Source organism: Hemiscyllium ocellatum, chromosome 30 (genome assembly GCF_020745735.1).
Source record: "Hemiscyllium ocellatum isolate sHemOce1 chromosome 30, sHemOce1.pat.X.cur, whole genome shotgun sequence".
Taxonomy (NCBI): domain Eukaryota; kingdom Metazoa; phylum Chordata; class Chondrichthyes; order Orectolobiformes; family Hemiscylliidae; genus Hemiscyllium; species Hemiscyllium ocellatum.
Window position 1 is genome coordinate 26,268,243 of NC_083430.1, and position 22,552 is coordinate 26,290,794.

General features: G+C 39.3%; 1 protein-coding gene across 1 annotated transcript in view; it reads left to right on the forward strand.

The window, feature by feature from the left end:
• The first annotated feature begins 3,243 nt into the window (after positions 1-3,243).
• The window catches only part of lypla2 (lysophospholipase 2), a 30,095-nt gene continuing 10,786 nt past the window's right edge, over positions 3,244-22,552 (forward strand). The window contains exons 1-6 of the mRNA XM_060847302.1: positions 3,244-3,343; positions 9,289-9,393; positions 10,285-10,316; positions 20,337-20,402; positions 21,246-21,293; positions 21,863-21,933. Coding sequence (XP_060703285.1) covers positions 9,316-9,393; positions 10,285-10,316; positions 20,337-20,402; positions 21,246-21,293; positions 21,863-21,933 — 295 coding nt within the window. The 5' untranslated portion in view covers positions 3,244-3,343; positions 9,289-9,315. The remainder of the gene's footprint in view (positions 3,344-9,288; positions 9,394-10,284; positions 10,317-20,336; positions 20,403-21,245; positions 21,294-21,862; positions 21,934-22,552) is intronic.

The window sequence follows — 22,552 nt, forward strand, 5'->3', positions numbered from 1 at the left end:
TGAATGTTTGTGTCTTTTTTGGAGTAAAGGAGATGCCAAGAGATAAAGTATAATAATGTTAGGAGTCAGACAAGATATTTTTTAGCATACAAATTTACTGTTCATAATTTTAATATATAAAATCTTGAAGTAATATGGAATTCTGCTTTAATAATTTTTTTGTCTCTTAAAATAGTGTTTATGCATGTCATATACATCTTAGGATAAAGTATCGTGGAATTGTTGAGGATCTTGGCTGCTGGTTGAACAGCCAATGAAATCGATGTTGCTTCATTCTACAAATTTGCTGCTGTTGGTATGACACTCATCAGAGACCTGGGACCATGACAGGTTTTGCTTGTTGTGTTCCCTGCATAGCAGTTTCTTGCCTATAATAATAAAACAGCAGTAGGACGTAGTCCTCAGTTTGCAGCAGGGTGGACGAGATATCTGAGGCCCTTGGTGCAAGTGGTAAGGTTCCCACCCACTAGCCTTCTGCCTGATTGAATACTGTGCTGTGGTGCCTTTAATAGTGAACAAGTTTCTTCATGTGTTTTCAGTTGTTCACCCTGTGCCTGTTCTTTGTTAGAGCTGTTTAATTCCACAAACTTGCTATCTTCCTGGAGCTCTGTAATGTTCATCTTGAAGTAATAATTACACTTTTAAAAATATCCCACTGTCACAAACCCTTAAATGCTGTGAGCTTTAATTTTACTAACATGTCTCATTTGGTATATTAAGCCTGTCCATTGCTTCGTCAAACAACTTGATCAAGTTAGTCAAGCAAGACTGGTCTTTAACAAATCCACACTGACTTATGTTTATGCCAGTTTATTGTGTCTTGGTGTTCCACCACCACTGTTGGGCAGATTTACTTGGAGTTGCTGAACTTAACCCTCTTTCCATTTATTTTAGAAACAAACATGTAATGTTTACATCCTTCCAATCCTCTGGCACTATTTACATATCCAGTGGTGATAGGAAAATTGTGTTCAGAACATCCAGAATTTCTACCCTTACTTTCCTTGGCAAACTTCAAAATACACAACCTGGACTGGAACTTGGAAGACTGGCAATCTTTTAAGTATTTTCAAGTACTCCAATTCTAAAGCACAAGTGCAGTATTATCTAGCCACCCCACCTGCTGAAATCCCAATTGATTCCTATTGATTGTTGTGACCGCATGTGTGGAGTCACATAAAGGTGATTTCCCCTTCCAGCAAACAGTGAGCTGGGAAAAAACAAATCAGCCTCAAATCTTGGGACCTTGGAGCCAAATTGTCCCAAGATTGTGTTGACAGGAGTTTCACTGAACAGATGTGAAAATAGATGGGAAGCTCACAACACGGTAGCTCAGTGGTTAGCACTGCTGTCTCACAGCACCAGGCACCCAGGTTCGATTCCGGCCTCAGGCAACTGTGTGGAGTTTGCACATTCTCCCTGGGTCTGCGTGGGTTTCCTCCGGGTGCTCTGGTTTCCTCCCTCAGTCCAAAGATATGCAGGTAAGGTGAATTGGCCATGCTAAATTGCCCATAGTGTTAGGTGCATTAGTCTGAGGGAAATGGGTCTGGGTGGGTTACTCTTCGGAGGATCGGTGTGGACTTGTTGGGCTGAAGGGCCTGTTTCCACACTGTAGAGAATCTAATCTAAACTCTGAAATCTTGCCCCACTGGACTCCTTCCTCTTTTATATAATTTGGAATCACTTTATGAAATAATATCAACATTAGCTGTGACTTTTTAATCCCAATATTTCCAATTAGCATTTGCACTAAAAATTAGTCAAAGCACTGGATATATTCATACACAAGCAAAAAACTGGAAATTCCACATATACAATAATGGCTCAAAAAGACCTCACATTAGATGCAATCTTTAGCTTGATTCTTTCATTGATATTTATTTTGCTTTGTAGGACAATCAAGTTTTGGTTACAACTTATATCTGGAAATAAAAAGTAAACAATTAATATTCGAAAACTTCTAAAGTTGAGACTTGATATTTTACTTACATTATTGAGCCACAGTAATAAATTCCTTGTCCCTAGTAATTTAACCATTACCATATGACCAAGTAGTTGAAATGGTGAGATGAGAGTGACTGCCCTGAGTATGGCATCCAGAATCCTTAGCAAAACTGGAATCAATGAAATTTCTCTGCTGTTTGGAGTCATGCCTGGCATGTGGGAAGACCGTTGTGATTATTTATGGTTAGTCATCTTGGGTCCTGGAAATCTCAAGGTAGCATCCTAAGCCTAACCATTTTCAGCTGCTTCACCTCCCTTCTACCGTGAGGTCAGACATTGTGCAGTTTTTGACAAATATCCTATGTTCAGCACCATTCACAACACAGCCCACAAACTGGACTAACCATATACGGTAAATACAAAGATTACAAAAGCAAGTCAGAGGCTTGGAAAATTGCAGCAAGTAACTTGCTTCCTGATTCCCCTTACCCTGCTCACTATCTCCAAGGCTCAAGTCAGGAATGTGAAGAATACTCCCCACTTGCCTAGCTCTAACAATGCATACGAAACTGTACATCATCCAAGACCCACTTATTTGGCACCACTAGTGTAGACACTAACAAAGCCCAGTAACAGCAGTGTGTACCATCTACGAGGTGAACTGGAGACATTCATCAAAGGTCCTTCCAACCACAAACAGTTCCATCTAGACGAATAAGGGTAAAAGAAACACGGGAACAGCACCTCCTGTAGATTCCCTTCCAAGTCATTCATTATCCTGAGTTGGTTGGTCCTTCCATATCTCAGAGTCAAAGTGTTTTAATTCCCTAACAGCACTGTGGGTCAACCAACAACATATGGACTGCAGGAGTTCAATGCAGCAGCTCACCAACCACCTTCTGAAGGACAGCCAGGAATGGGCAAATAATGCAGGCCCAGCCAGCAGAACCCACATCCCACGAGTGAATTTTCTTCCTTTATTATATCATTTATCATTTGAGTATTTCAGAATCCACAGGAAGAGTTGAGGATGTGAAAACAATCTTGAGAAATTGTTGATATTTTTAATCGCCCTGTCCAGATATACTCTGCCACACCTCTAAAGCAAGCAGTACTTGAACATCCAGTCTCTCTTCAGAGGAGAGGGTGCGGTCAGCAAGGCAGCAGCTGAACATTGCAATAATAGCTGGAAATTACACTCCGGTTGTGCCTGTTGTCGGGAAATCGATAAAGAATCAAATAGACAGGAGATCCTCCAACCGCTGGGGGGCAGAAAATAGTCAAAGAAGCAGGACGGGTGACGTCATCTGCATGGGGCGGAAGTGGGGTGTTGTCACGTGATCGAGCCTGTCGTTGCGGAGAGGGAAACTGCTCGGTGTCGGCAGTTCTTTGAGTGAAGGTAAATGTCTGCTCTGTTGACGGGCCCAGCCGGAGCCGTCCTTGGCCTCCTAGTTCTGATTCGGACGCGGTGATACGGGGTTGGCCGTGACAAATCCACAGCTTTCACCGCAGAACTCTCCTCTCCCTCCGAGCCGCGCTCTTCTGGAACCCTGCCCACACCCCCCCCCCCCCGCCCACGCAAACCCCACCCCCACGCAACCCCCATTCCCCCACGCAACCTCCTCCTCCCAAGCAACCCCCCACTCCCACGCAACCCCCTCTCCCCCGCCCCCACGCAACCCCCTCTCCCATGCACATCCCCCTCTCCCACACGTACCCCCTTTCCATCCCAATACACACCTCCCTACCCCCCGCACGCGTCCCCCTTGCACCCCAATACGCACCCCTGTCCCCCCCACACGCGTCCCCCTTCCACCCCAATATGCACCCCCCCGCCCCCCACACATGTCCCCCTTCCACCCCAATATGCACCCCCCCGCCCCCCACACATGTCCCCATTCCACCTCAATATGCACCCCCCTGCCCACCACACACGTTCCCCTCACATGCACACACCACCCATATCCCCTTGCCCGTGTGTGCACACATCCCCACCCCATGCCCCCACACATCCCCCTTCCCCTCTACACACACCCACCTACCACTCCTACACCTCTCTTTCTCCAACCCCCTCTGCTCCCTGACTCCCACACCTCCCTTCTCCCACCCTACATATCAAAGACAGCTGATGGGTGAGGGTAGATTGCATCTTCCCATTGTTTAGGGTGTGGTGGTAGTTGGGAGATTTGTGGAGCTATAGTCAGCAGCTTCACTTGAGGCATTCAAGAGAACAGATGATTATTTGGATAGAAATGGTGTGCAAGAATATGGGGAAATGACAGGCGATTGGCATTAGAAAAATAGCCAAACTTCAACAAAAAAACTGGAAGAACATCTGAAGAATGGTCACTGAACCCAAAACATTGATTGATTTCTGTCCACAGATTTTGCCAGACCTGAGATTTTACAGTAATATCTGTTTTTCTTACAAAAAAAACCTTAGTATTGCAGATGCTGAAGATTAGAGTGGTGCTGGAAAAGCACAGCAGGTCAGGCAGCATCCGAGGAGCAGGAAAATCAACATTTCAGGCAAAAGCCCTTCATCAGGAATTAGATAATGGAGTCATTGCAACCACAATGAGTTAAATGGCTGCCTCCTGCACCTTCACAGTTGTATTTTTTTAAAAAAGAACACAGCAGATGCTGGTGGTTTGAAAATGAACATCCTGTGTTGACCCAGTGGGACAGGGAAAGATGTGAGGTTTCAGTCAGCAAAACAAGGTAATGAACAATTGGAGATCAGGTGTTCCTTGAGCTGTTCACACAAGAACTGCAGTGTGGTGTCAAAGCAGTACTGCGCTGTCAGTGGTACTGTCTGACGAGATGTTAACTGAAGCCCTTTCTGACCTGAGTGGAGATAAACTTACATCTATTTTAGTTGAAGGGCAGGAATATTCTTCATTATTCTTGGTTCTTGCTTATCTCCATGTTAACATTTAAATGGATTATCTCGTCATTATCACTTTGCAATGTGTAAATAGTTACAGTGTATCATATATCGCAACAGTAACCAAATGCACTTTGGCTGCAGAGAAGTTTAGTCTGCCCTAAAGTTGTGTTCAGTATTACATGAATGCAAATATTTCTTCCTAGTTGATTGATTTAATGTAACCTGTTTCTTTTAAATGGTGCGTAAATGTTACATATAGCCACAAGAGCACTAACAGATTGCTCTTGGATCTTAGACACAACAGGAAGAAAAACAGCCATACTCTTACAAAAAAAACTGGAAGAACTTCTGAAGAATGGTCACTGAACCCAAAATATTAATTGATTTCTGTCCACAGATTTTGCCAGACCTGAGATTTTACAGCAATTTCTGTTTTTCTTACCAAGGAAAACCCTTAGTTTTGCTCTGAAGGTACTGAATGCATGTTTATACATGTATTCAGGACAAATTGAATTTATTACAACTTGAAAGTTTGTGTTCATACTGCATTTCAAATACATAAATCTTTGTACTATTACAGTTGACTGGGGTGAATTTCCTAATCTTAGGATGTGGTTATTGTTACTGTTTTATTGACAGGTTTGATGTTAAGCCAAAGGCTGGAAAAAGTGAGAAATGACCATTTATTAACTGAGGCCAAACAGTCTAGAAGATATTCTGTGGTCCTACCAGTTCTCCTTTCACAGAAACCAGTCCATAAGTTTTACTTAACGTGGACTTCTATGAATTACCAGTACAGAGATGTAGAGGGATATTCTAAATTGAATTTAAAATTCATCTTATGATCTATGCTGTGAGAGTGAATGGAAATTGTGGATCATGCACTTAATAATTGAGTGCTTTGTTCAGAAAATATTTTGAAAGTTAGTGCTTTAAGCACGCCCATCAAGTTTGAAGTTATTTTGATCCATAATTCTCCACACAAGTTCCTTGTTTTAGTTGTTGCAGTAATGTGTGCAGTTCAGCGCATACCAAACATTATTTATAGAGTTCGTGTTTCTGAAATGTGTGACATAATTTCCAAAGGCCTGTTGTTTGGCAGAAGCTACCAGGAAGTTATCTGCTTGTCTAATTGACCTGAGATAGGTAGAGATGTGGATAGAAATATTCCACCAAAAATAAATATAGTTCAAGATGTGAAAGTGCCTCAAGCCATGATGCTGATATAGAAATGTGGACAGTATGGTGCTGACTGTTTCCTTAAGTTACTATCAATATTCAATTGGACTTTACTTCCTAACCAATGTTTTAAGCTTTGTATAGATTTACCTCTGTCTGTCTCCATAATATCCTCAACCCATATGTCCTGTACTCTGTATTTTACTTCCCCTCAAATTCCTTCTGTCGGGCTGTATTTCACTTACTTCTGTCCTACTTTCAAACGCTGCCTTAATACCCTTAAACTTCTGTTGTTATTTCTCAATCCCTTTCTCCCCTTATTTTAGTATGCGTGGTGGCTACTTTTTCAGGGCCCTATTAAAAAGTGCTATGTCTGATTGCATCAATGGTATCAAATGCAAGATGCTTCACACAAATATCTGATTTATTAAGTATCTGGAATAAAAGTAGCACAAAAAGTATACTGGATGCTGGACATTTGGAATAAAAATAGAAATAATTAGGTTTGGCAACATCTGAGTAGAGAGAGAGAAACCATTTCAGGCTGATGGTCTTTGATCAGCACCCAGAGAGGCATATAAATAACTTGTATATATCGAATAAAATCAAGTCATAGTCATGCAGCACGGAAACAGACCCCTGGATCGAACTTGTCCATACTGACTTACCATTACCATTTGTAAATATAAGTGCTAATAGGTAATATTTGTATTCATTTTCATGAGTGCTTAAATGGTGTTTTATTCTTAGAGTTGAAAAAATATGGCTGCCCATATTTCCAATTAACCAGACTGTGTCTGACGAGTTTTTATATTTGCTGTAAATTACACACAAAGTAAATTGCAAAAACTAAAACAGCCTCTTTAACTACATAACAGAATAGTCACCTTGGAGGTTATTTGAAGCTGAAACTTCCCCTGATTGGCCATTGTGTGTTATGAGCTTCCATAGTGAATGGTTAGTCTTCAGCTGCACACATCACAATCAAACCTGCTCTGTTTCCACCCTATGACCACTTTATGTGCTGTCTAGTAGAAATTGCTGAGTTTAGTTGTGACATTTCTATTGTCTCAACTGAAATTATTAAAATTTGTGCAAAACCCAGATATAAACCTGAATTTATGATCTAAGGTTTTGTTTCATTCTCTGCTTTGGTTGTTACTGAGGCTATTCGAACAGGTACATCTGTCAACCCTACACAGAATTGTCTACACTAAAAATACACTATGGATGGGTCTGACCTTTCAGTCTGAACATTTAGATAAATGCAGAAGACATTAGATATGTATATAATAAATAATAATAAGGGAGAACTTGTACAGCATCTTTAACATCTTCAATTGCAATTTTTTTTCTTTAATTGTGCTACTAAGCAATATATGCAAGGTTGTATTGAGTGTTACTTTCTGAAGCCTTGCTGCTGTAAAAATATTATTTAGAATTCTTGCTCTGTTATGCCATGGGATTAATTCCCATTTGATTAACCCGTTCAGTTCATTTGCACCAGTGTGGGATTTTTTTATACTTGTGAGCACATAGTTGCAGATTCAATGCATTCTGTTGATATTGCATTACTCAGTGGGCTTCTAAACATATGCAGTACATTTTATTAATATTCATCATGCTTTCAATCTATTTTAAAATGATATTGGTAATATCTGGCCCCTTGGTTTCTGATTCTTGATATTTTAGACATGATGTTTAATTCTTACCCTTCTATGATCAACTCGTTGCATGCAGAATAGCAAATATTCACTCTCAAAACAAAGACCTGTGAAGAGCCGGAGCCCTTTGCACTTGTGTTTGTATTTTATGATAAGCAAATCCATATGCTTATAGATTTGGAGATTCCCCCATTCTGTCCATTGTGTATTGTAGAGTTATGTCTTGCTAAGCATGCTGTATGTCAGATTGAAAGACATTCATTTTACTTATTGCAATCTGGTTAAGCATACCTGCATTATGAGTAAGTAACTATTTAAAAGACTAATATATAACATGGAATTACAGATGTGAAACAAAAACAGAAATCAGAATTGTACATAACAGAATAGTCACCAAACTCTAAGTATTAACTTTGTTTTCTCCCCATAGATGCTGCCAGACCTGAGTTTCTCCATCAATTTGTTTTTATTTGAAAGGCTAGACTGATTCTGAAAGTACATTTATAATTAATACACTCAACATAGCAGTTATTATTCTGGTAATTGTGAAGAATTGTAACTTATGTAGTACAGTAGACTTTCTAAAATAAAAACAAAAAATGCTCAGTATTTCAAAGGTCTGGCTGCATTTGAGAGAGAAACAGTTCATGATTTGGGTCAATCATCCTTCATAAAACAATCGAGTAAAAAATGAGGTCTGCAGATGCTGGAGATCACAGCTGCAAATGTGTTGCTGGTCAAAGCACAGCAGGCCAGGCAGCATCTCAGGAATAGAGAATTCGACGTTTCGAGCATAAGCCCGCTTATGCTCGAAATGTCGAATTCTCTATTCCTGAGATGCTGCCTGGCCTGCTGTGCTTTGACCAGCAACACATTTGCAGCTTCATAAAACAATGTCTGATATTATGTTCCGGAATAATCAGAACAACTTCTCCTAAATGTTTTTGATTGTTAACTTAGATAATAAAAAAATCAGTTTTTTTGTTTGCCCTCTGACCTTGGCACAAATTACCTTTTCCTTATCCAGAATGGACAGTTTGTCCTTTGGCCACTTTACACATGCCATTATCACACTATTATTAGGTATTATAATCTGTGCTTCAGGTCCTAAAATGAAAGATTTTACTTCAACCAGAGACTAGACCACAACTGAAGCAAACCACCTGAAATGGGGGCTTGTGCAGTACTGGAACTTTAACATGGGAGCAAATTACTGTAACTTCAACCTTTTGGTTGGGTATCACGTGCTTGATAGCCGTAGTTAGAAGCTTGCCTTACAGTGGGACACTAGATATCTCAGCAGCCTGATTAGCAAGTTTCAATTAATTTGCTAATGAAATAATGCTAACAGGAAGAATGAAATTAAAATAAAACCTCAATACTAATGAGTATATCTTGTATTTGAAACAGATTATCAGTTAGTTGATTAATGCTAACTTTTATTCTCTTCTTTAACATAATTTGATATAGTGAGTTTAGATGATTCCTTGACTTGGTTTGGATTTTGAGGCAACTACTTGCACTGTTAAACAAGGTCTTCTCAGTATTACAATTAGATCTGCTACTGGGTGTGTTTAGTCCTGACTATCCCTGTTTCTTTTGTATCTGCAGGTTTGCATTCGGTACGTGTGACGTTGTATGTGTGGTAACAACATGTCATTGCCGCTGCTCGATGAGGCTGCGACTGTCTCTGGAACAGAACGGGAGACTGCAGTGGTAAGAAACCACCTGTTCTCGTGATCTGCCTAGAAAACAGAATGCTTTGACATCTGGGAGACATTTCAGATTTACTAAAATGTCTTCTGAATTCCTTGTTGCAGTGTCTGGTGATTAGTTGTTGCAGTTTTTATGTGAATTTTATATTAGTTGTTGCTCAATTAGTTTACACAAGAATTACTCTTTTAACTCTAGACTTGGACATGAACCAATAGTCTATGTTTTTAATGAAACTCAACTGCAAGCGTCTCAGTTAATATATTAAGTATTACTTCAGTATTCAAACCTGTATGAATAACTTTGTTATTTCATCTGAGAGAAAATATTTTTGAAGTGTTTGTTTTCCACATGGTGACAGCAGCTGGGGAGAGTTAATTAGTGTCACTGTCATAATCACACTACATATTGCAGCCTGATATTAGATTGAATCTGTGGTCAATTTTAAACTCTAGTCTTTTTTCCAGCCTCCTTTAAAGAGTAACGGTAGGACATCAGTGCTCAGAATGGTGCTTTAATATGATTGTTGCTAAAACTCCCTCTGATATAGTCTGTGGTTAATCCTTGTGGTTTCCCCTATGTATTTTGGCCAGCAATTGTGGCGTCCAAATTCCTTTTTTGACCCTTTCATATTTCATTTTGGGATTGGATAATTTATAATATGCAGGCTGCTGCGTCAGCAATTTTGAAGTTAATCCCATACCAGTGAAGTTACGATTATCTTATGACTGTAATTACGTTGGAATCTTAATGCTTGGTATATTGAAACAGTTTTAATCAACCATTCTATATTTGATCCTTTCTTGTAGATCAAGAATTTTTCATGACTCTGCTGATTGTCTGGTGTTACTTTGTGCTGGTATGAAGACAGTGTGTTTGGGTTGTATTTTACAGGTTATTTTCTTGCATGGACTTGGAGACACAGGGTGAGTTTGCTTTAGATGAAAAGTGCAGAGGAATTGACCAAGTTCATAATCTTAATTGCTATAAAACTGAAAGAAATATAAATTTGATATTATGCTTTGATAAGTTATCTAACAATGTATGTTCCCTATTGCCTGAGGGTTTGTAACCATCCCCATTATGTACATGTTCCTATCAACAATTGTAACATGAGGAAAGTTTTTTTTAAATCATTTCTGCTGTAGTTTTTATTTCCTTTGGTATAGGCTATTTCTTGGACATTGCCTGACACATTGAAATAACATTATTCAATTATCACTAATAATCACTTTTAATATCAGTAGAAGGTGCCCTTGAAGTTGGACGAGACACGCAATGACCATTTTTTCTCCTCCCTCAAACATTGTATTTTGCAGTAGTGTAGAGTGACCTTACTTTAAATCCTGGTTCCATTCCTGAAAACCAAAATTTTAAATGGAAAGATTTTAAGGGAAGTATTAGTTTCTGCGAGAATCAAATGTTCAAACTAGAAATAGGTTTCGTAAGGCCGCCTTTAGAAGAGAAAGAAGAACTATATTGGTACCCTCTAAGTTGAAATACATAACACCTTTATTTTAAATATTTAAATTCCTAAATTTATAAATTAAATGCTGTAATAATATAAATTATCCTTTTATTTTAAATTTAATATTCTTCTGTACTTAGTTTTGCCAGGCTCCATCAGCGGTTGACTTTACTCCATGTAAATGACCAATGTCTACCACTAGATGGAGCAGAGGGCCTCAGTTTGAAATCAGGAGGGAAACCGAGACACGGGGAGTTGGGCCAACAAAGGGAAGCCATGATGTGGAGGAGCCAGTGTTAGACTGGAGTGGACAAAGTTAAAAATCACGCAACACCAGGTTATAGTCCAACAGGTTTATTTTGGAGCCCTATTTGACAGCTACCTGATGAAGGAGTAGTGCTTCCAAATAGACCTGTTGGACTATAACCTGGTATTGTATGATCTTTAACTTAATAAAGGGAAGAGAAGACCTGGACCCGAAAAGCAGGAATAGCAGATGAGACGAGGCCAGGGCAAAGCAACGCAAGAAGAATGATGGCCAAGAACCGAAGTTAGTGCAAGACAAGCCTGGGAGGCAAGACCCCTTTGTCCACAGGCAGAAGAGGGAGAGTGTCTAAGCAGTAGGCAGTGGAGAACCAGGCACTGATTTAAAATGTTAACAGACACCGATGATACATGTAAACAATGCTAAAATGAAAATAATGATACAAAACAAAGAAACAGATGCCAAAGATAAACAATGCTAAAATGGCTTTTAGTGAGACTATGTTAAATGAAGACTGCCTGTGCATTTAATGTATTTGAATATGACTAAATAAGTCAGTAACTTTGAAGAACTAAATAGCCTTTATTTCAATACAGGAGGTCTTACAGGTAAGGTTGGAACGTGAGATTGGGATGTCATAGTAGTTACAGAAACTTGGTTGAGCGATGGACAAGACTGGCAGCTCAGTGTTTTAGAGACTGTAGGAAATAAAGATAGGGGAGAGGTGGCATTTTTGATTAAGGAATAAATTACTTTTGTAAATAAAGAAGATTTCTGAAAAGTCAAGTAAAAATATATGGGTAGAAATAAGAAAGGAAAGATCACCGTGATGGTATTGTACCATAGATCTACAATAGTAAGAGGGAAAGTGAGAAACAAATATGTTGGGAGATTTCAGATTTTTTATATATATAATATATATTATAGGATTTTAATTTTCCAAACATTGACTGGGGCTACCATCTTGTTAAATGCTTGGATGGTGAAGAATTTGTCAAATGTGCTCAAGCAAAATTTTCTTTATCAATATTTGAATACTCCAAGAAAAGGAGCAAAACTAGACCTGTTGGTGAAATAAAAGTGGGGGAATGCTTTGGGTCTAGCAATCGTAATTTTAATAGTTTAAAACTGACTATGAGAAAGGATACGCCTGCCATAAAAGTTAAAGCTTTTAATTGTAGTCAAGCAAATTTTAGTGGAATGGGACAAAATTTTCAAAAGTTGATTGGGGTAGACTGTTCACAGATAAAAGGACATCTGATAAGTGCAAGGCTTTCAAGTGTGTGATAATGAGAGTTCAGAGGCATCATGTTCCTGTTGAAGGGTGAAGCTGTAAGATTAATGAACAATGGATGAATAAAGGTATTGAGGTTCTAGTCAAGAATAAAAGTAAATCTTATTTTAGTCATACACAGCTTCGTTCAGTTGAATCTCTTAATCAATACAAAGAGTGTAGGGGCAATCTTAAGAAGGAAATCAGGAAGGCAAAGAGGGGATATGAGAAGACATTTGCAGATAAGCTTAAGGACAATCCAAAGAGATTTTACAAATACATTTAAGAGCAAGAGGATAACGAGAAAAAGAGAGAGAGAGTAGGGCTCCTAAAGAGCAAGGAGATCATCTTTGTGTGGAACCCTAGGAGATGGGAGAGATACTAAATGAATATTTCACATCAGTGTTTACTGTGAAGAAAGAAATAGAATCTTGAGAAAGCAGAGAAATAAATATTGATGTTTTTAAAACAGTTCATGTTACAGCAGAGAAGTTTGGGAGATCTTAGAAAATATAAAGGTGAATAAATCTCTAGGACCTGCTCTAGTGTATCCCAGAACATCGTGGGAAGTAAGAGAGGAAATTACGAGACCCCTTGCAGAAATATGTGCATCACCTGTAACTATGGGTGAGGTGGCTAATGTTGTACCATTGTTTTAGCAAGGTTGTAAAGAGAAACCAGGCAACTATAGACCTGAGAGTCTGACTTTGGTTGTAGGTAATTTGTTGGAGGCGATTATAAAAGATAGGATTTATGGATGTTTAGAGAGGAAAAAAAATTGATGAGGGATAGTCAGCATGGTTGTGTACAAGGAAGATCAATGCTTCTCAAATTTGATTGTTTTTTGAGGAAGGTACTGAAAAGGTTGATGAGGGTTGAGCAGTAGACATTGTTTACTTGGATTTTAGTAAAGGGTTTGGCAAGATTCTGCATGGTAGACTAATTAGTAAAGTTAGGTCACATGGGATTCTGGGTGTGTTTGCCAATTGGATTCATAATTAGTTTAACAGCAGGAGTGTGAAGGGTCCCTTTTCGGACTGGAGGCCTGTCACCAGTGGTGTTCCATGGGGATCAGTTCTGGATCCTTTCTTGTTTGTCAGTTCTATAAATGATTTGGATGAGAATATAGGAGGTGTGGTTAGTAAGTTAGGGCAGGCAACACCAAAATTGGCAGCATAGTAGACAGTGAAGAAGATTTTCTAAGTTTACAAAGGGATTGGTGAAATGGGTCAATGGGCTGAAAAATGGATGTAGGTTTGCTTGCTGAGCTGGAAGGTTCATTTTCAGATGTTTTGTCACCATACTAGGTAACACCTTCAGTGAGCTTCCTGGTTGAAAAATGGCAACTGGAGTTCAATCTGGATAAATGGAAGGTATTGTATTTTGGTACAACAAACAAGAATAGGGCTTATACAATTAATAATAGGGCCTTGGGTAGTGTTGTCGAACAGAGACCTGGGGTGCAGGTACACAATTCTTTGAAATTTTATGTCACATATAGACAGGATAGCTAAAAATGTGTTTGGCATCCTTGCCTTCATTGCTTTTGAGTATAGGAGTTAGGAAGTCATATTGAGGTTGCTCAAGACATTGGTGAGGCCTCTTCGGCAGTACTGTGTCCAGTTCTAGTTGCCTAGTTCTAGGAAGGATATTATTAAGCTGGAGAGGGTTCATAAGAGGTTTCCCAGGATGTTGCCGGTTCGAATTATAAAGAAAGGCTGGGACTTATTTTACTGAGGTGTAAGAGGTTGAGAAGTGATCAGATAGACGTTTATGAAATAATGAGGGGTATGGATAGTTAACTGTGGTTGCCTTTTCCTTCGGATGGGGGGATTTCAAGACTAAGGGGTGCATTTTTAAGATAAGAAAATTTTTAAAAAGATGCACGAGCAAATTCTTTTACACAGCGTGGTTCACACGTGGAATGAACATCTGAGGAAATGGTGGAGGTGGGGCCACAATTACAATGTTTAAAAAAAAAACATTTGTATAAGTGCATTAATGGGAAAGGTTTGGATGGATATGGGCCAGGAGCAGGTAGTTGGGATGAGTTGGTTTGGGATTATGTTGGGCATGGGCTGGTTAGATCGAATGGTCTGTTTTTGTGTTGTATGACACTGTGATTCCTTTGGTGATGCAGCAGGTTACTGACCATCTCTACAATAAGACCCAGAATCAGTTCTTGGCCTGTGCGAAGTTATCTGATCTCACATGATGTTATCTGATCGCAACATAATTGGAAGGAGTCTTACAATTCATCTCAATCTCTTTGGATTAGGAAGGGGAAAACTGGCTGTCATCCAATTCCTGATCAGTGTTTTGACGTTCCTAAGAGTGAGCATTGGACAGAGACCCGGTCTAGTTACTGTGTGATGTCCCTTGAGTGAATAGCTGATACTTATTCAAGCATACGCATCAATAAATAATGAACTCTCAGGCAAAATAATGATGGAACTATAGTCAGCATACAGTCATTAATTTGCCTAAGTGACAAACACTTTTCCAGGCCTTTAATTTCCTACTATTCACAAAACTTATTCTTTTTATTAGTTTCAAAAAGCATTGTTGCTGTCTCCAAAGATGCTGAGCTTAAGCTTTGTCATTTTTACAGAAAAGGTAAAACTGGAGAACATGTCAGACCAGCTGTTGAATTAAAAGCAGCAATCTCCATTACAGCTTTCAATTTTTTATCATCTGGCCCTCTTGTTTTTCATCTTTCTAAACCTTTCACTTAGTTCCTCTGTTTCACCTGTAATTTTGTGTGTCAGGTTTTTTTGGCCCTGCTGCTGCTATTGTTTCTTTTTGAATTCCTTATTCGCCATATTCTATGCTAAAAATATAACATCTACTCATTTGACTTGTTGTGTCACTCTTCCCTATTTTAACTCTTTAATTTTCCTTTTTCTCTGTCAAGAAATATTGAATCTAATTTCCCTTCTTGAAATCATCACTCATTTCGCCACCCGTATTACTTTGACTGTGATGAATCAGGCTAACACTAATATAAAGTTGTTAGTAGCTATGACCATCCCATTATTCAGTTTAAGTCAAGTTTAACTCCTAATTGTCATCTTTCTTTGAATCCTTATTCTCGAATATTTGCCATTTGAAAACTCTGCTCGGAATACTTCAATACAGTTTCATCTTGTTTGCCACTTCATCGATAGTTAAGTTGTTGTGGTTCTGTTCGCCGAGCTGGGAATTTGTGTTGCAGACATTTCGTCCCCTGTCTAGGTGACATCCTCAGTGCTAGGGAGCCTCCTGTGAAGCGCTTCTGTGATCTTTCCTCCGGCATTTGTAGTGGTTTGAATCTGCCGCTTTCGGTTATCAGTTCCACTATCCGTTGCAGTGGTCGGTATATTGGGTCCAGGTCGATGTGCTTATTGATTGAATCTGTGGATAAGTGCCATGCCTCTAGGAATTCCCTGGCTGTTCTCTGTTTGGCTTGTCCTATAATAGTAGTGTTGTCCCAGTCGAATTCATGTTGCTTGTCATCTGCGTGTGTGGCTATTAAGGATAGCTGGTCGTGTCGTTTTGTGGCTAGTTGGTGTTCATGGATGCAGACCGTTAGCTGTCTTCCTGTTTGTCCTATGTAGTGTTTTGTGCAGTCCTTGCATGGGATTTTGTACACTACATTGGTTTTGCTCATGCTGGGTATTGGGTCCTTCGTTCTGGCGAGTTGTTGTCTGAGAGTAGCTGTTGCTTTGTGTGCTGTTATGAGTCCTAGTGGTCGCAGTAGTCTGGCTGTCAGTATGGAAATGCTCTTGATATGTGGTAGTGTGGCTAGTCCTTTGGGTCGTGGCATGTCCTCGTTCCGTTGTCTTTCCCTTCGGCATCTGTTGATGAAATTGCGCGGGTATCCGTTTTTGGCGAATACATTATATAGGTTTTCTTCTTCCTCTTTTTGCAGTTCTGGTGTACTGCAGTGTGTTGTGGCCCTTTTGAATAGTGTCTTGATGCAACTTCTTTTGTGTGTGTTGGGGTGGTTGCTTTCGTAATTCAAGACTTGGTCTGTGTGTGTGGCTTTCCTGCATACCTTTGTGGTGAATTCTCCGTTAGGTGTTCTCTTGACCATCACATCTAGGAATGGGAGTTGATTGTCCTTTTCTTCCTCTCTAGTGAATCGGATTCCTGTGAGTGTGGCATTGATGATCCGGTGTGTGTTCTCTATTTTTGTGTTTTTAATGATTACAAAGGTGTCATCCACATATCTGACCCAGAGTTTGGGTTGAATTTGCAGTAAGATTGTTTGTTCTAATCTTTGCATTACCGCTTCTGCTATGAGTAGTCCAGAGATGGGTGAACCCATGGGTGTGCCGTTGATTTGTTCATATATTTGGTTGTTGAATGTGAAATGTGTTGTGAGGCACAAGTCCAGTAGTTTGAGTATGCCGTCTTTGTTGATAGGTTCAACGTCCTGTTGTCTGTTCTGTGTGTTCAGCAGGTTGGCTATTGTTTCTCTGGCTAGGGTTTTGTCGATAGAGGTGAACAGTGCCGTTACATCAAATGAGACCTTGGTTTCTTCCTTGTCTATGTGTATATTTCTGATGATGTCCAAGAATTCCTGTGTTGATTGTATAGAGTGTCTGGATCCGCTGATCAGGTGTTTCAGTTTCTGCTGTAGTTCTTTAACCTGTTTGTGTGATGGTGTCCCTGGTAATGATACTATGGGTCTGAATGGGATGTCTGGTTTGTGCACTTTAGGTAGTCCATAGAATCTGGGGGTGTTGTTGCTTTCAGGTTTCATTCTTTGTAGGTCAAACCTGGTTATCAAAACACTACATAGGACAAACAGGAAGATAGCTAACGATCCGCATCATGAACACCAACTAGCCTCGAAACGCCACGACCAGCTATCCTTAATAGCCACACACGCAGATGACAAGCAACATGAATTCAACTGGGACAACACTACTATTATTGGACAAGCCAAACACAGAACAGCCAGGGAATTCCTAGAGGCATGGCATTCATCCACAGATTCAATCAATAAGCACATTGACCTGGACCCAATATACCGACTACTGCAACAGACAGCTGGAACTGACAACCGGAAGCAACAGATTCAAACCACTACAAATGCCGGAGGAAAGATCACAGAAGCACTTCACAGGAGGCTCCCAAGCACTGAGGATGTCACCTAGACAGGGGACGAAACATCTGCAACACAAATTCCCAGCTCGGCGAACAGAACCACAACAACGAGCATCCGAGCTACAAATCTTCTCACAAACTTTGAAACGTTATTTGATCTAGAAATTTGGGAGCATTATGCCTTTCTTTCTTCAGGAGCTAAATCAACACCTAAGCCTCCAATATGTAAACAGGAAATGCATGCTCATAGGTGGGTTGTGTGTCAACCTAATATGAAAAAGGTAATTGGCCTCCAGGACCCAATTCTAAAATGGATTCAGGCCTTTGTGTGAGCCTAAAAAATCTGTGCGTTCCCTTTGCAATATTGTGTTCCATGAGGCAGTCATTGTGATTAGGATTCAGACTAAACAAAACAAAACTACTTGCAGCCTAATCAGCTAGGCATAAAGTGCCTACAACATGCTACCAACAAAAGGTAAGTTTGTAAACTAAAAAGGATTTGACCAGACTGAAGGCGAGAGTGGCAGTGATGCTGATCCCAGGCCTATATTCAAACTGAGTAGCTGCAGACCATAGAGTCACCTTTATATCTGTATGTGGCTTCAGAGGTGGAGCTTCTTAATATATACTGAAGCTGTCCATGCCCAAATGCAGCAAGACTGAACAATATACAGTTTTGTGCTGACAAGTAGCGAATAACATTCATGCCACACAAGTGCCAGGCATTGACCATCTCTACTAAGAATCTAATCATCACCACTTGATATTCAATGGCATTATTAACATTTAGTCTCACGCTATCAATGCCCTGGGGTTATCATTGACCAGAAACTGAACTGAAATAGTCATATAAGTACTGTGACTACAAGAGCAGGTCAGAGGCTCAGAATCTTTCATCGAGTAACTCCCTTTCACTTGTACCTTCACAAATGAAAGGCCTGTCTCTAATTTTTAGACTATCATCCAAGAGTCTAGATTCCCCCAACCAGTGGAAATGTTGAACAATATTTTGAAAACTTTAATCAAATTACTCCTTAAATTTCGATATGTTAGTCGATACAATCCTGGTTTGTGTAATCTTACCTTGTAATCTAACTCTTGGAGTCCAGGTATCATTGAGTAAACCTTTCATTTTTCTTTCCTTCAAAGGCATATATCATTCCTAAAGTCTGGTGCCCAAAACTGAACACATTACTTCCAAACATGGTCTAATGAGGGCTTTATTTTTAGGGTCGAACTTCATTTCTAACCACATATTTAACCCTTTAGATTATAAAGCCAATGTTCCATTAGCATTTGTTTGTTTGTATCTGCCCCTGACCCATGATCCATGTACTTGACCCCAACCAAAGTGTCTTTGGACTTACATTGTCTCTAACTTTTCATCACTTAGAAATACTTTGATCTATCCTTTTCAGGTCCAAAGTAGATGACCTCACAATTTGCTATTGTTTGAACCATTTGTCCGTTAATGTCTCTTGATGCGTTGTTCTACATAGTTTACAGTGCAGCCTATGAGAAGGCAGTAATGTAGTGGTAATGTCACTGGACTAGTAATGTAGAAAGGCGGGTTAAGGTTCTGAGAACACAGCAGATGGTGGAAATTTGAATTCAAGACTTGTTGTTCTAGTGGCATGATTCTTTAAGTGCTGTTATGGTGCAATGGTGGTGTCATCTTCTCTGAACTAGGAGGCCCCAGCTTCAAGTCCCACCTGCTCCAGAGATATTATAAACATTTCTGAACAGGTAAGTTAGAAAATATCTGCAGTACCACCAATGGCTGATCTCAGTGTAACTGGCTCTGTGTTTTGGGGGCTGTTGTGGTGCAGTGGTAATGTCCCTACCTCTTTAATAATTTCCCTCAATTCAAACTTTAGCTAACAGTCTCTGAAGAGAAATTATATCAAATGACTTTTGAAAAATCATACAAATAAAGGATTTCTCTGTCCAGTTTTCAATCAACTCCTATCATGTTTGTCAGGTGTGGTTTATACTTTATTAATTAATACTGGCTTGCTGAGATCAGCTAACAGTGTTCCAGATATTCAGTCATTTGATCTTTAATTATAGATTCTATGTTCTTATGGCAGATGGTGAACAACTTTTTAATCCCATAGTTTTATACTTTTTCTTAAATACAACTTTCCCATGGAGTTCGAAAGCCAGATCAATATTGACCTTGGAAGAAATGCATACCTGCCACCAATGGCATATGCATTGGGTAAAACTGTCATTAGTAACTTGTACCTGTTGGCAGCAAGAGGGAGACAATGCTGACATCATAAACATTTGAGCTTGAGCATTTCATTTCAGAGTCAGATAATAAAAGAATTCTAGGCATTATGGCACAAGAAGAAAGCTATTCAAATAAAGCACCGGTAACCTCTCTTTAAAGTAATCCAATGACCCCCATTTACCCTACTGTATCCCCAAAGCACAATAGGTTTATTTTGCCCAAGTGCCCAACCAATTTCCTTTGAACAAATTCATTTCTTCCTAGTCCACTAACCCCAAGCAGTGATTGCCAGGTCATTACTATCTAGTGCAGTAAAAAGATAGTTCCTCGCGTACCACATGGTATCTGTTCCCAAATCTTAAATCTGTGTTCCTTGGTTTTTTTATGTTAACTAAAAGGAGTATATTGTCTGCCTTATCTAAAACTGCCAGTCTTGTATACTTCTTTCATGTTGGCCTTCAGTCATCTGTTGTCTCAGGAAAGCACTAGTTTCTTCAACCTATTGTTAAACGTCCAACCCCCCACACCCTGAATTATTCAAGTAGCTGTTGAGAATTTTCTTGTAACTATTGATTGTGGAGCTGAATATTTTGCAATCCTGTCTTTTTAGACATGGTTGGGCCGAATCACTGTTCTCCATCCGACTTCCTTATGTGAAGTACATCTGCCCTCATGCGTAAGTGCTGTTCAACTTGCCTGTGAATGCTTTTTTTTAATAGATATTACTCTGAAACATGGAATTGTTAATCACACTTATGAAGAGCACAATAACTTATTTTAATTATATAAAGTTTAGTAGAATTGCAAAATTTCTCACATTTGCTCATGCACTCCTTGTAATCAGAATTGATGATATGACTGCTGTGGCTTGTGAGCAATGGGATGTGAATTCTTTTGGAGCTAGATTCTGGTATACTCAAAACCAAAGAACATAATCTTATAAAAAGATTAATTACTTTCAGCTCCAACCCAGGGGTTCTAATTATTTAATATTTAATTGTTTCCCCACACACTCCTGAGCATATTGCTTGAGTTACAGAAATACCATTTGCTCAATGAGTCCTGTCTGGAGTAGTGTTCTTTGTTACTCTTGACAGTAAATGATAGCAAACTGTTCATTTACATGTTGTTCACATCCAGGCCTGATCCTATTCTCCCAGGACATATTTGCATTTCTAGCATGCATCACAGTTGCATGGAGAAAACCTGCATTTCCTTTATCTAGGCTAGTTCCTAGCAGTTGCTGCCACCTGCTGGAAATTTGCAAATTCAACGTGGTGTATATGGCTCAATTAATGACCCTAAGCCTGCTGGGGTACGGGATCTTTAAAAATTCAACATTGTTCATAAAAGAATACTGAAGTTTTTTGTTAAAACACAAAAAAAAATAAGCAAGAAGCAAATTATATTTAGTTAAAAATTTACCTCATCCTTAATTGTATTAAACTGTATGTTCATTTCAACGTATATTGGTTAAAATTGAGACTTTCCGAATTGAATTTAATTATTTTTTATTCAGGCCAAAGATTCCTGTGCAACTGAATAAGTCTGTACCTATACCATCATGGTGAGTTGGAGAGATTTTGTTTTCTAAACTTTCTGTTTTCATGACGTGTTAACACTGCATCCTTTCGTTTCCACCTTCATAACAGTAATATCTTAATTCTCCCATGGTTTTAACCATGCCTCACCTGAGCGCTGCACTTGGTCTTGGTGATGTAGATGCCACAGTTGATCAGCTCATCATCTCACTGTATAATGATCAAGAGCACAATCACTTCATCTTTGGCTGTGAGGAATGTTTTGGTGTAAATTGGAAATAACCTGAAAATTCTGGAAATTGAAATTAAAACTTGCTGAAGACTAACGCAGATCAATCCACTGTTTTCGCAAGTAGTAAAAAAATTTTCAGTATTGATCTGGTATTTCTCATGAGACAATTGTTCCTAATTCACTGCCACTCCTAGTCACAGAGCAATCTTGGAGACAGTTTTACATTTGTAATTCCAATTATTAAAACAGGGCACAAATTATTCAATAAAATTTTCAAATATTTGATCAAGCTATGCCTTGTTTTACTTAAGTAAGCACAATGATCGACAGTACAACAAATCCCACTGTTCCCTTTTTAAAAAGGTTTGACTTGGCTGGATTAAGTCCAGAAGATCCAGAAGATGAAGTTGGTATAAAGAAAGCTTCTGAATGCAGTAAGTCTCCATTCCTGCAACAGAGTTAATAAGGACCAGTTATATACTTTAAACATAAATCTTGTAAGGTCTCTTAACACAGGTTTCCTACAGCACTTCAGAAGCATACAAAAAATTATTGTGCAAAGGCAACATTAAGAAGGGTCATCAAATGCTTAATGAAAGATTAGGTTTTGAGGATGTTATTAAAGTAGGGAGTTGGGAGCATAGGCTTTACAAAAGGTTACAAAGACCCTAGTTTGAGTGAGCAGGGAATCCACAGCGAGGTGCACCTTGCCAGCAGGTCCAAGTAAGGGTGGTGATGAGTAGACCAGAAGGCAGATGATTTTCAGTAGGCATCCTGGCTGGAAAGGCCAGCAAGAATGGAAAAGAAAAATCTATTCTTAACTCCATCATGGATGTTATGATATCCCTGTATAGAGAGGGCAGAGGATGCTTTGTTGTAAAATTAGTCGAGTGATATTCAAACCTGGCACGATGACAATAATAGGTGAAGCTAAGGACCAGTAATGAATTTAGGTAGAGGGATAGGTGCAAAGCAATTAACTGAAAAGCAAGAGGTGAAAGCTTGGTTGACTGACAGCATTTTTGAAGAGTGAGAGCTTTGAAAGAGAGATGC